The following is a 14105-nucleotide window of genomic DNA, read 5'->3' on the forward strand; positions in this document are numbered from 1 at the left end:
GTAGACAATCTTGTGAATTTTGTACAACCATCATACAACGGTTTCTCTGCATCGCTTACCAACCTCTCGAACATTTTGGGACAATCCTCAATATCTTCTTCAAGTGCTTCTGTAATCTCTTCGACTCGATCATAATCATATGTGTCTGTGCAATCTTCATTTGAAGCATACTTCGTATTACACCTCGACTCAACATTCCCGTTACTTTTCTCACCATGCATTGTCCAACATGTATAACTTCTATCAATTCCAAACCGTAGTAAATGCGATGCCAACTTATTCCCGTCAACCTTACCCCCATAACATCAACCCAAGCAAGGACACGGCATTCGAATCGGGTCTTCGGAGTGCGCAACCGCAAACTTAACGAATTCCCATGCCCCTTTCTCGTACTCTTTCGACAATCGGTTTGAATTCATCCATGTTTTATCCATGTCTTAATTAAGCTAAACAAAAACAACTAATTAGTAACCCCTATAGAAAATTCGCAAAGTTATAAGTTCATCGCTTAACGAACGATTAACAACATTGACATCAAGAATCATAACAACATTGTAAAAACAACGGAGAACGAAACTCAATATTTAAAGTTAAGTAAACACAATGGTAAATATGGTCATCGATTCACAAATGAGAACGAAACTCAATAACTCATGCTATAATTCAAATCAATTCCAATTTCTCTTGTAAATATGACATTAAACTAATTTCAAGTTATTGTGAGAGAACTAAGTGGAGTTTATCGTTGTCATTGTCACGGAGTCGGTATTAATTCTTAGTAGTTTTGTTTTGTCATCGTCAAATTTTGAATCTAAGAGTTGCATGTGTTGATAGAATTCACTATTAACGAAAGTTAGTTCCAACTAAATTTTACCAAAGTAATAAAATAAAATAAACTATTGTTTTCTTTTACTCCTCGTTCTCTAGATTTGGAACCAGACTTTCACATCATTTAAGTAAGACTTTAAGGTGGAAACCCAACTTCTTATTCTTATTAACAAGTGTGTGTCTTATAATAATATTTACACTAAGAGGAATGCACAACTAGTAGTTCCTAATAGATTTAGGCATAAATAAAATTTGATAAATTCTCCTGAAAGACAAACAGGGAGAGTATACAAAGTCAATCAGAAGAAAGTTTAACCTTCATTAGCTATGAGACTAATCGATTAAAATAACACCATTTGCCTTTTGCTCATCATTAAACTGCAAATATTATTATTGAAAAATCCGGACAACCATGTGCAAAATGAGGTTTTGTGGAATCTATTAAATTAACGAATTAACAGAGCTAATACTTCCAGTTTGAAGTTTCTACACTAACTATATGCACATTAAAATGATCAAATTGCAGTCACTAGTTAAGCCGAGCACTACGCGGAATAATCAGAAAAGAAAAGAGGAAACCCTGGATGGAGTTTGTTAGAGTTTGTGGCGGTCGACGACTGAGTTAACTTCCAGCACAACTTGACTGAAGGTAACAACCTGATCACCTGAAAAAAATTGGAAAAATGCAGCTGAGTTATAAACTTCCTAAGACTTGCACCAAATGTAAAATTCAACTATAAGAATAAACGAGAAAAAGCACAAACCATATTAATTCAAACTCAAGACGTACAAGCTTATCATATCAATGATAACTAAACTGAATCATAATTTTTAAAAACAAATTCGTAAAAAATTGAGCCTAGCATTTCAGCACTATAGAGGGCAACTTTGTCGGCTTTCACAATTTCTATATAGAACTAACATTTACATCGACAGAGTCTTGAGAACTTAATCATGCTAGCAGTATTGTCAATCACATATGGCAGAAAATAACGGCTTGTTCAATTTGTATTACACTATAGTTCAAACCCTAACGCCAATTGCAATGACTGTATTCAAAATTCGAGCACAAAACCCAGCTAAACGAACAAGATTCATTAGAAATCAAAGATACCCGATGTGAAAATCAAAATCGATTCGAACTCAGCTATGCAGAATGGGAAGATTTGTTACGGCGGCGAGAAATTTGGCCCTGAGCTACGGCGGCGAGAACTTTGGCCCTGAGCTACGGCGGCGAGAACTTTGGCCCTGAGCTACGGCGGCGAAGAGAAGGAGATGATTGTAGGATGAATGTCGTTGCAGTGAAGAGAAGGAGATGATAAAAGGGCTCTACAGCGGCGATTTTGGGCGAGAAATAGTGATGAACAGTAGCAGTAGCGCGGAGGGTTTCGTAATCTTAGAGAAGAACAGTGAAGGCGAATAGCGTGTTCTGTTAATTTTGTTTTAGAAATTTTAATTTTAAAATGAGCTACGAGAGCGCTTTTCAAAAGCGCTTTCATAGGTATACCTATACCGGTGCTTTTTCCCTAAAAGCGCTTTCGTACCATATACCTAATGTGCCCTATACCAGCGCTTTTAGAAAGCGCTCTCGTACCCACCCTTTACTAGCGCTTTTTAGAAAGCGCTCTAGTACCCCCCCCCCCTTTACCAGCGCTTTCTAGAAAGCGCTCTCGTACCCCCCCTTGCCAGCGCTTTTTTCCCTTGTTTTTTATTTTTGTTTTTTGCGCAACCTATAGCAGCGCTTTTCCCAAAAGCGCTTTCGTAGATGCGCTGCTAAAGGATAAATTTGTTGTAGTGAGACGCAAGTTTAAATTTCAAACCCTTCCCGCTCGAAGCCTTTTTGAAACCATCCAACGTGGATGTCGAAGCAAACTTCTTCATAAAAAATATTCCAACTACGCACTTGAAGCTGTATTTTATTTCGACGTATTAAGTCTTCATAAGGTAAATCCAAAAAAGAAATAGCTTCTATAAAGCCACATTTCAAGCTATTTTGTCCAGAATATAAAATTCTTAAACCTTCTTCAATAAATGGTCGAAATTCCTAACTAACAATCTCTCTCTATCATATCTAAATTCCACATGATTGACATACCTAGTGAGTAACGTAGGGTCACTAGGTCATTCACATAACCCTCCATATGTGTGAACACACAACTCCGATCACCATGAGTCGGCGCCTTCGTATCAACTATAGTCGGAACCTTCGTGTCAACATGAGGAGGAATCTCCAAATCATCCTGAGTTGTTGACTTAACATCATTAATAATGGAAGTATTTTGCTTGACATTATGACCATGCCTTTCTATCTCTACCTCCTCTAAGCTGGAGAGTACGTTATCTGCGAGACTGCTAATTCTCCTCCAGTGAGAACCATTGGGGACTACTTTACCCACCCTAGTCTGCAATTATTCTCTGTCATCTCTGCCGCCTACACCAGAGTTTTATACAACATCTCTCTCGCTCAACCTAGACATAATCCTAATGTGTCTTCCCCTTATCCTCACTAAAAACAATTAACTTATCGAATTTTTTAAAAATTCGGTCACACCGATGTATATATCGACAATTCTAAAAATTCAGCATGCTTATGAGTTTTTACCAGCAATTTTGAAAGTGTTGGTAAAAACTTGTGCATGCATGCCACATATTTTTAAATTGTCGATAAAAAGCAAACAAAATTTTAGATTTTATCCGATGTTTCTAAATCGTCGTTATAAATCTATAGTTTTGGTCTTAACAATTTCAAAAGTCCGGTAAAAAGCATGGTTTTTCACCAAACATCCAATATTCTATCAAAATTGTTGGTATATATGCAAAAATTTAATTAAAAAACACTTGTAAAAATCCGGTATAAACTAAAAAATCTTTGGTAGAAAACTAGGCTTTCTAAAAAACTCCTGAAAATGACATTGTGAATAGTGAAAATTGTGTTTTTTAGCAATAAGGGTATTATGGTCAAAGTATGGGACATGTGGGAGTGCCAAGTCCAATGGAAGGGTTGTTTAGAATTTAGGGTTCAGAATTTTTTTTGCATTAAGGGTATCATGGCCAAATTATGAAATATGTAGGGGTGTCAAGTCCAATGGAGGGGGTGTCGGGTAGATCCTCAGAGTTTTTGGTGTGTTTTACGTTTTTTGCTAGAACATGGGTTGCCTTGTTGTTTCTTTTCTAGCAAAAGACACCATAACACTTGTAAGCTTTTTCATCTTCTTAAGCATGTTATTTTCTAGTATACCCGAAAGAGTTCTATGGTTTTCACTATTGTTTATCATTGTTGCGTTAGCAGGAAAAGCATGTTTTACAATTATCGTATCTACAGAGACCAGTGGGTTCGAAGACAGAGTAGTATTGATTTATTAGTCTAAGTAAGAAAAGTATTTTGTCTTTGATGTGATGCGCAAAAATTAAATGACAAGAAACTAAATAACATAAAGTAAAGTTGGAGATGTCCGTGTTAACAGTGAGAATGCTTGTTAGGGGTAGATTTCATCATTACATATCTATCACACACATCCATAGACAATAATAAAATTCTTTACTCAGTGTATAATACTACCACATGTTACCCATATGTGTATATTCTTTCAGTCTCCATGTCGTGAGATCAGTACCTAATAGAAAGATATTCATTACTATTAACCAACACTGAGTATTAAGTTCCAACTGTCACAAAGGAGCGAAACTCCACATTGATCCTGCTACAATGTGTGTGGATATTGAGTCTATACCTATGTCTAGACTTGGTACTCAATCATTAATTATCTTAAATCTAGTAATGACAAGCACCTTTCAATGTCAAGTCACACCATGAAAACACGTTTTAGCTTGCAAAGATAAAGCAAGCATTAAAATTACAGAGTCACCGACATTGCAACATGAGTAGATTTAGATTGAACATCGTGACTTATTTAGTTCATAAATTTAATGACTAGATCTAACTCCAACAATAAAAAATTTAATTACGCTTACACATGGTTAGTGCAACAACTGGTCTTTTCAGAGACGTCCACTTCATAAACAGGATCTGCTCTGTCACCTGAGCAGTGCTTCCGCCTTCAAACTTCCTTTCTCATCCTCATAATGTAGCAGAGTGAACCTACTCTAATTATGTACTCCTCCGATCCATTGAAACTCCTTTTGCTCTGAACTAAAAACTTCTATTTATTTGCAAAACTTTGAGCATCGCGCTGGGTCCACTATTTTCTCGCCCAACGCGTCTACCCTGCTTAAACATCCTAACCAACCAATTTTTCTTCTTTAGCAAGCAAAGCTTGCATGTCTTCCATGTGTCCTTGGCCATTTTTTTCTCGCCCAGTGCACCACCCTCTCGAATAAAGCGCCTGTACATGGGGCCTAACCAGCCTTAATTCTTCAGATTTTTCTTCTGCATGTTTTCTTCATTCTGATTCGTGGTTTTCCAATTTTCTTCTTTCTTGGTCTTGAAATCTCTGTCACCACAAAAGAAATTCATCTATGCCAACACAGATATGTCTTAGATATTTTAGATGACCTTTGACTTCTAACTACCAAACCAACTCCAACTCTCATGATCAAAGACTCAAAACTCCCTTATGATACATCTGTTCATCCTCACGATCCTACTATTTTTGGTCGCCTCATTGAATGATTTATGTAATGCAACATCTCATCCAATTTATGCAAAATTCAACAACCAATCATTAGGATGTTGTTCTTCCAATTGTGTGCCACATCAAAAATGCCCTTGAAATAGTCATTTTTATATCCTATGACTCTCTTATTCACCTCCAGGCCTTGAGTGACTCTGATTTATCTACATGTTCTGTTTTCATCGTTTAACAATAAAATTTTGCATTTTATCATCTTTGATCTCATAGTGATCCAAGAAGCAAATTAATGTTTTACACTCTTCATCAGAAGTTGAATACATAGCTCTTACTTCTACAACTCGTGATTTCATTGGCTTACTTTATACTCATGGCCATTTTTGAGAGCATGCAAGGCGAGCTACTGCATAGGACCTCCAATTTTTCACAGTTAAATCGTAACAAATAGGGCCTCATAAACATTTGTCGCTATTAAAATGTAGTTAAATAGGAGCTCTAATTCTTTTGTCATGGTTGAACCATATAACTAACCTACATATGTCCTCGGAAAACTTAAGACGGCTCTGTAATACAAGATCTCCATCTCACTTTCAACAAACTTTCAATCTTATACCGTGATAGCAACTCTACCCGACATATTGCAATGAATCCAACTTTTCATAAATGTAATAAACATTTAGATATTGATTTCCATAAATATATAAAATTTGAATAGGCAGACACATAAATATTAATGTAGATACATATTACACACATACATTTGATTAATTTGATAAAGCTCTCACTAACTAATAAAGCATTTCTCATAGGACTATGGCCACTTAGATATTATAAAAATGTCTTCTGTTAAATTGAACTTTTGATGCACTGCAGATGATTGATTGTTCTGCATGCTAATTTTTACTTAACAAGGCACGATTTGTCGTTTCGACGGTCTCTTTAACCCAAGAATAACAAGGATCAATCCAAGATAATCATAATTGTAAGAAACTTCAAGCAGTTGAAACTTGTTTGCTGTCCAAGGTGGATACCTATACCAAAAATCAGTTAAGAAACTTCTTCTAACAATAGCTTTCTGGTGACTGAATGTATCAAAGGAGAATTTTCCATGGTACATGCCGAATCCACTCGCACCTACTCCTCCAAATGGTAAACTATCTGCTGCATACTGTACACAACAATTTATGCATTCGAATCGAACATTAATATAAAGTGGTAATGCAAAAAAAAAGTTTACTCAGAATAGAGTATTATATATTACTTGTAGAATTGCATCATTGAAAGTAACACTGCCAGACGATGTTTCGGATATCATTCTGTTCTGAAGTGTTTGGTTTTTGGTGAAAACATAAAGGGCAAGAGGTTTAGGCCTAGAGCTTATGAATTCAATACTGTCCTCAATTTTCTCCACCTACAAAGGAATTTAATTTAGAGGAAAAAAATTGATGTGGTAGGGATATAGGCTATATTTGCATGAAATGAAACTTACAGTGATAATTGGAAGTAATGGGCCAAAAACTTCATCTACCATTATTGCTGCATCAAGTGGTGGATCCACCAAGATTGTTGGCTCAATAAATCTGCACATATTTGAGAACATTATTTATTTCTTTATTATCGACATGACACTGACATTGATTCATTTGATTATGTCGTTTTTTTTTAATAATTATTGGTGTCGACCTGTCAGTGTCAGTGTCGTGTCAGATGATTATGCAAGTAAAAATATGTGAAAGAGAGGGTGTTAATTACAAGTTTTCTTCATCCACTGAGCCACCATAAACCACAGATTCTTTAACTTTTGGATCAATAAGAAGTTTCTTCAATCTAGCTAACTGTTGTTTATTAACTATCCTTGCTATAGTATTGGAATGTTTTGGGTTATCTCCAAACATTTTCTTGATCCACACCTTCATCAATTCCACCTTATAAAAATAAAATAAAATAAGATTAAGCTTAATGAAATACATATAATATTCAAAAGAATAGTGAACCTAAAAACTTAAATTTAAGAGATTTACCAGTTTTGAACAGTAACTCTTTTCCACAATAACATAATCAATTGCTATGCATGCTTGACCAGCACAAGTCCCATATTTTCCCACAATAATCCTCTTCACAGTAACCTTATAATCAATCACCAGAAAGTGTTAACTACATTACTAATTAGAATTAATAATAACTTAATAAAATTTAAAATGAATTAACTCAATCACCTCTAAGTCCCAAGAAGATGAAAGTGAGTCCACAACTGCAGGGCATTTTCCGCCCAGCTCCAGCGTTACAGGGGTCAGGTGCGTCGCAGCAGCAGACATCACAATGCGCCCCACGCGTGCACTACCTAATATTAGTATTTAAAATTTTAAATAATTCTTCATCGAAATTTTTGACAATCACAAACTCATAATCAAGTTTTAAATAAAGATATGTGACCGCGCACACCGCAACAGATATTTAAAACCCTGCTCAAAACTTAAATGAAGATGTTGACCTGTAAAGAAGATTTTGTCCCATTTTTGTTGTAATAACAGCTGGGATTCCTCTGGTCCCCCTTCAATAACTTTAATGGCTTTATTATCTAAGTAAGTAGCAATACCAGAAGCAAGTAAAGAGGAACATGATGCAGACAACTCGGAAGGTTTCAACACTGCTGTGTTTCCAGCAGCTATTGCTCCTATCAATGGCTCCAAAGACAATCCTGTGTTTTTGTTTGGTATCATAATATCATTATACTACTAAAACAAATATTGCGCGGATTATGCATACGAGTTCGAGCTCAGTGGTAAGAGTTTGAATTTGCAAACTTACCAAATGGGAAATTCCAAGAAGAAATAATGAGGACAAGACCAAGAGGCTCATGAACAATTTCTGCACTTGTTAGCAATGCTAATGCTGGTAGGTTAGCCTGTATCAAAAAAATTTTTGATACAGTTAAACCGTAGTTAAAAATAATTTCATAAAATATTTGTCACCGTTAAATCATAATAAAATAGAATTGCTATATACGCAAAGCCTAAAAAAAAAAAAAAACTTAAGACCATAATGGTTCATAAAGTATGCTGATAGTTGATTGAAATTATTATGACAAATTTGTGGCAACAGAGCAAAGATCTTACATTCTTGCTTGACATCCAATCTTTCAGACACTTTATTGCTAGATTTAAAGTCTTCACCAATGTTCCTATCTGTAAATACAAAATTGCAAAAATAAAAGTTCATTCATTATATCAAGTACAATTATTTTGGTGCATACAATTAATAAAAAGTTGATTTTTCTCATTTATTTCAATTTTTTTCTCATTTCACACATTTATTTTCAGAGGGCAGTAGAGGGTCCCATGCACATTTGTGGCATACTTAAAGCTTATCCCTAGTTAAAGGCTTTACAGAAAAAAATTGAAATTGAAATCCCTAGGTCCGAATTTTACTGCATTTACAATATTTATGATTATGATACGTTGGATCAAAATTTGAATTATGATTTAACATGTTTAATTTTAAAATTAAAAAATTAAAAATATTAGTATTAGAATTTAAATCGTCCAATTTATATGCAACTTTTCTTTGAGCGCTTAGAATTGCAACACATGAAAAATAGGCTATAAATCAACTATATATATCTGGTTAAGATGTCAGTATTTACGGTATATTTGTACTTGTTTTAGAAACTAGTCAGAGACCCGTGCTGTCGCACGGGTGCATTATTTATAGTGTAGTATTTTTTGAATGATACAAAAAAATATGAAGTAAAAAAGTTTGACCAAATTGTATATATAAAATAAAAATTAACAATTAGAATAAATTTTTATTAATAAGATTTTCATAGTCAATTTGACAATGCTTTGCAATTGCAACAATATATATTTTGAGGATGGGTAATTTAATTATGATATTATGTAAATAAATAAAAAATATGTAGTAATTTAGAATCTTCAAATAATAATCATGAAATAAAAAAAATAACAATAATCATATAGATAGTATCAAATACAAACGTAAAATTTTAGATATAAATGCAAAATTTGAAAGATTTACTTATTTTAAAATGAACAATAATCATATAGATTTACTTATATTAAATAATCATACACAAAGAAGAAAAAAAATATAATTATGAGATGGAGAAAAAATTAATATTTAAAAATAAAGATTTTGTCTCTTGAATTAAAATAATGATTGATTAAATTAAAATAAATATTGTCTAGTGACCCGTGAGATAAATACATTTTTTATGTTATTAAAATTAAAAAAATACATTATACAAATAAATCTAAAATGAATTACTTAATTATTAAATAATTATACAAACAAAAAAATTGATCCATGAGACGGAAAGAAAATAAAAAGAATTTTAACATTTGAAAAAATAAATAAAATATGAATTATGTTGATAGTGACCCGTAAACTACAGCATAATATCTGTAAATTTATTTAATATTATATTAAATATATTTAAAAACATGCAAATTTAAAATGAATGATTCAATTATAAATGAATAATAATTATAAATATGCAACTATATTATATTTTCAATTGAAATTGTACTTTATAAAGAGAAAGAAAATGAGATAGTGTATTATGTTTTTAAAATTTTTTAAAAAAATACATTATACAAATAAATTTAAAATAAATAACTTAATTATTAAATAATTAAGCAAAGAAAAAAATTGATCCATGAGACAGAAAAAGAATAAAAAAAATATAACATTTGAAAAAATAAATAAAATATGTATTATGTTGATAGTGACCCGTAAACTAAAGCCTAATATCATGTAAATTTATTTAATATTGTATAAAATATATTTAAAAACATGTAAATTTAAAATGAATGATTCAATTATAAATGAATAATAATCATAATTAAGCAACTATATTATATTTTCAATTGAAATTGTACTTTATAAGGAGAGAGAAAATGAGGTAGTGTATTATGTTGTAGAAAGTTGGTGGACCAATGAGAGTGGAACACTTGGTGCAAAAGATAAAAAGGTGAAGGGTTATTTTGTTAGTTACTAAAATGTCCATTTTGTAGTGTAAATTATTTTTGAGGAAAGGGCAATTTAGGGAGTTTGGCCAATCTTTTAATATATGGTAGATAGTAGAAGTAGATAGTAGATAGTAGAGTAGATTGAATTTATAAGTTACGAAACTTTGACTTCTTTCTTTCAACTACTTCATAACTCAATTTATTGGATTAATCAAAATTATTATGCTTTGGTTCATGTACTTTACTTTTTCATTTGTTTGTTTTTTTAGGCACTTCACTTATGATATATATCTTGTGCTATCTGTTTTATTCCTTTGTACTTTATTTGGGGATTTCACCATTTATCATTAATATATTATTTTATATTTAATAAAAATGGTTTTAATTTTTCATATTTTTTGAGTTTATCATAGTTTATATTATATCATTTCGAATAAAGAATACTTTGCCTGTGTTCAATTGAAACATTTAAATTAAGTGATAAGAGAAATTGAAAGGACTATATGGGTGGCAAAACGAATCCCGTGGTATATTCGTTTTGTCCATACTTTAGTGTGGGGTGTGTCAAACGTTTACGCTTGCACCCTCTAATTTTGTCCATACAAACATTAATATAAATTTTTACATTTTTAAGCTTAAAATGTGCAGTGTTCTCGGATCCATTCCGTCCCACCCGCATTTTATGTTAGGACGGACCTAAGTTTTACATCTGCATCTTCAACTATGTTCGTCTCACTGCATCTTATTTTTTTGTGAGTTTTTTGTGATGCAGATTTAAACGGAATGGGTATGCTTGTTTGTCACCCCTATGCAGAACACAAGTATATATATTTAATATATTTACAAAGATTAAGAAAATATGATAAATGAAAGAGGAAAGATAACAATTTTACTAAGTTATCCATGTTAGTTTTTGAAGTATTCTAATAATAATTAATGTGAAAGAAATAATAAATTATGAATATTAATTAGATAAGTGAGGGAAAAACATGTAGAAACCCTCTTTTTTTTCATTTGCAAACATTTTAAAATAAAAAAAATATATAATATACTTTTAAGTTAGTTATTAATAAAAGAAATATAACTTACTCTCTATATAATATATACATTTTTCTACATTGAGATCTCATCCATTTATCTTTTAACATATGATCAAAGTCAAATGAAAAACAAAACTTGAATGGTGTAGATTCGAAAGTAATACTTATTATATATTGACATTAAAAAAATATAAATTAATAAGAAATAAAACATGAAACCTACTTAAAAATTCAAAACTGTGGATGCACTTACATGCATGTTCACCAAACATTTTACTTAATTTTTAGTGACAAAATATGAAAATATATCTATTCGGATATATTTTAAAGGTATAAAAACTGTCATGTTAAATTAAATCAATCGATAGTTACATAGAAATATGAGTTGCAGTAGATTCGTAAATTTGAATCTGCGATATTTTACTTGTTTATTTTTAGAGAACGGATTCTAGCCGATAGACTAGTTGACAAAAAAAATTAAAGTTTAGACATGCATACCTCATCTCTAAAAGCTTCAACTCTATGTTTCCCTAAATCTTGCATGAGAGCTTTGAAGATATCACTCTCTTTTTCTATAAGAAAACGACGCAACCCTTTTAGTTGTGATTCTCTCCAAGATGCTTCCTTTGTTACTCCACTCCTAAAATATTCTCTCATATTTTTCATCTCTCTTTCCACACTTCCCATCTTTGGAATGGTTATGTTATGGCCACAACACAACTCTATCTTACCATCATAATATATTCTCTCATATTTATATACCTCTCTTGGCTAACTAAATTCGTTGCCTGGTTCGGTTTCATAAAAGTGAGATGGGCCTATTCTATTTCTTGTCCACATGTTTTTAACCATTACTATGCAGCTAGCTGTGTTAATTAATTACTACTCACATCTTTTCATATTGATACCTACAACTAACATTAAATACCAAACTAGAAGTCTAGAACCCACCTTCTATCCTTTATTTATGACTTTGTGAAGCACCTTTGGTTAGAAATTTGAGAAGGAAGTAAAAATATGGGATGGGAAATGAGTATTACAATTGCCTTTCTTAAAAAGTAAAAATATGGGAGATGAGTATAGACTTGTCTTTCTTAAAAAGTAAAAATAGGGGATGGGAGATGAGTACTACAATTAGTCCATTTTTAATTATGGGATGGAGTAATATATAATTAAATATCTTTTCTATTTTTTTTCTTTATCTTTTATCGACTAAGTTTTAAATACCTGCCAAATTTCTAGATATAAAAGTAATAACAGATTGAGACAGGATTTTAAAAATCGGATTGAACTGACCGGTCAAATTAGAAATCAGAAGGGTCGCCGATTTTGTTGGATTGTTGGATCAAGTATGATATTGAACATGTGGGAACCGTAAAAAATCAATAAAAATCGATGAATCGGCGGTTTTGGAAAACCGCGGGTCAAATGGATGCTTCTTTCCTCAAAAAATCGACGTCATTTTTAGAATTTTTAAAAAATATATATAATTAAAATATAATTAGACTTTATTCAAAACTTATTTTGAATAATTTTTTCTCGTTTTTTATTAAACCTATTTCAAAATTTATTTAAATTTATATTTTGTATTATTTTGTTGGGAGTGATCATTTTATTTAGAATTTAAATTTAAAAAATGAACATATAATATTATGATATTTTAATGTTCGGGATATGTGTCGGAACAGATGGCCAGCAACGACGGTTTGATCTTCACTGATGGTTGAGAAAAAAGGGGTTGTACCTACAAGATACTCCGATGCAAAAGTAAGAAAGAGAACAATGGTACAACAGAAAGTATGAAGTTTGGGTAAACTTTGGATTACCTTGCCCTCTAGGAGTACAGGGCTATTTATAATGTTCTCTTTGTGGTGGACTAGGCCGTCCTTTCTTTATGGGCTAGGGCGTGATTTTTGAGCCCAAAATATAGAAATGAGTGGAAAAGGTCTTGGTTAGCCGAGCAAGGGGGAACTATTCGTTGGCAGGGACGGAGGTCCAGCGTGCTCAGATAGTCATGTGTTGTAGGAAACCTGTTGCTGAGTCCTGCTCGATCGAGGGGGAGGTTTGTCCTCTCCTTGCTCCGGAGAGTGGGCCAACGTTTATTGGACTTCTTCACACTAACAAGTGGATTGGGCCAATTAAGACAATTGGGCTAGTCCAGAACATTTAAAATTTTATAAGTGTAGTGATATTTTTTAGAAACCGAATCATCTGGTTCGACCGATTTAATAAATATTATAATTTAATTGTTGAGACTAGTTTATTCAATTGAGTTATCCAGTTTAATCTACTTTAGTCATACGGTTTGACCAATAAACTACTGACTCAATATCCTCACTAGTTTGATGCCCGGTACAATTTTTAAAAAATTGGGTTGAATTGAAAGTTATGATTCTTACATTATAAACCTAAATTGGAGACGCCATGTTTTGTCATGTTGAGAAAAAAGGATATTGAAAAAAAAGAAATGAATATAATAGTAATATAAAAATATAACCTAAAAACAAGGATTGGAAATCTCATTGATCCATAATTTTTCATTCAATTTCCTTCCAACATAACAAAGCTTTGGTTCGTACACTTTCAAACATTGTCAACACTTCTCTCTCTCATAACCCATTTGAAACTACTCATTGTTTCTCTACACAACGTGTTCATCT

At 32.3% G+C, this 14105-nt stretch overlaps 1 protein-coding gene across 1 annotated transcript; it reads right to left on the reverse strand.

Moving 5' to 3' along the window:
* Positions 1–6100: 6100 nt before the first annotated feature.
* LOC131607049 (aldehyde dehydrogenase family 3 member F1-like) lies at positions 6101–12332 on the reverse strand. Its single transcript, XM_058879099.1, has 10 exons — positions 11944–12332; positions 8534–8602; positions 8226–8322; positions 7909–8115; positions 7634–7758; positions 7439–7543; positions 7170–7342; positions 6907–6997; positions 6679–6828; positions 6101–6585 (listed from the first exon to the last, which is right to left on the reverse strand). The coding sequence occupies exons 1-10, from the start codon at positions 12130–12132 to the stop codon at positions 6322–6324; spliced, it is 1470 nt and encodes a 489-aa protein (XP_058735082.1). The 5' UTR covers positions 12133–12332; the 3' UTR covers positions 6101–6321.
* Positions 12333–14105: the final 1773 nt, after the last annotated feature.

This window comes from Vicia villosa, linkage group LG5, assembly GCF_029867415.1.
Source record: "Vicia villosa cultivar HV-30 ecotype Madison, WI linkage group LG5, Vvil1.0, whole genome shotgun sequence".
NCBI lineage: Eukaryota > Viridiplantae > Streptophyta > Magnoliopsida > Fabales > Fabaceae > Vicia > Vicia villosa.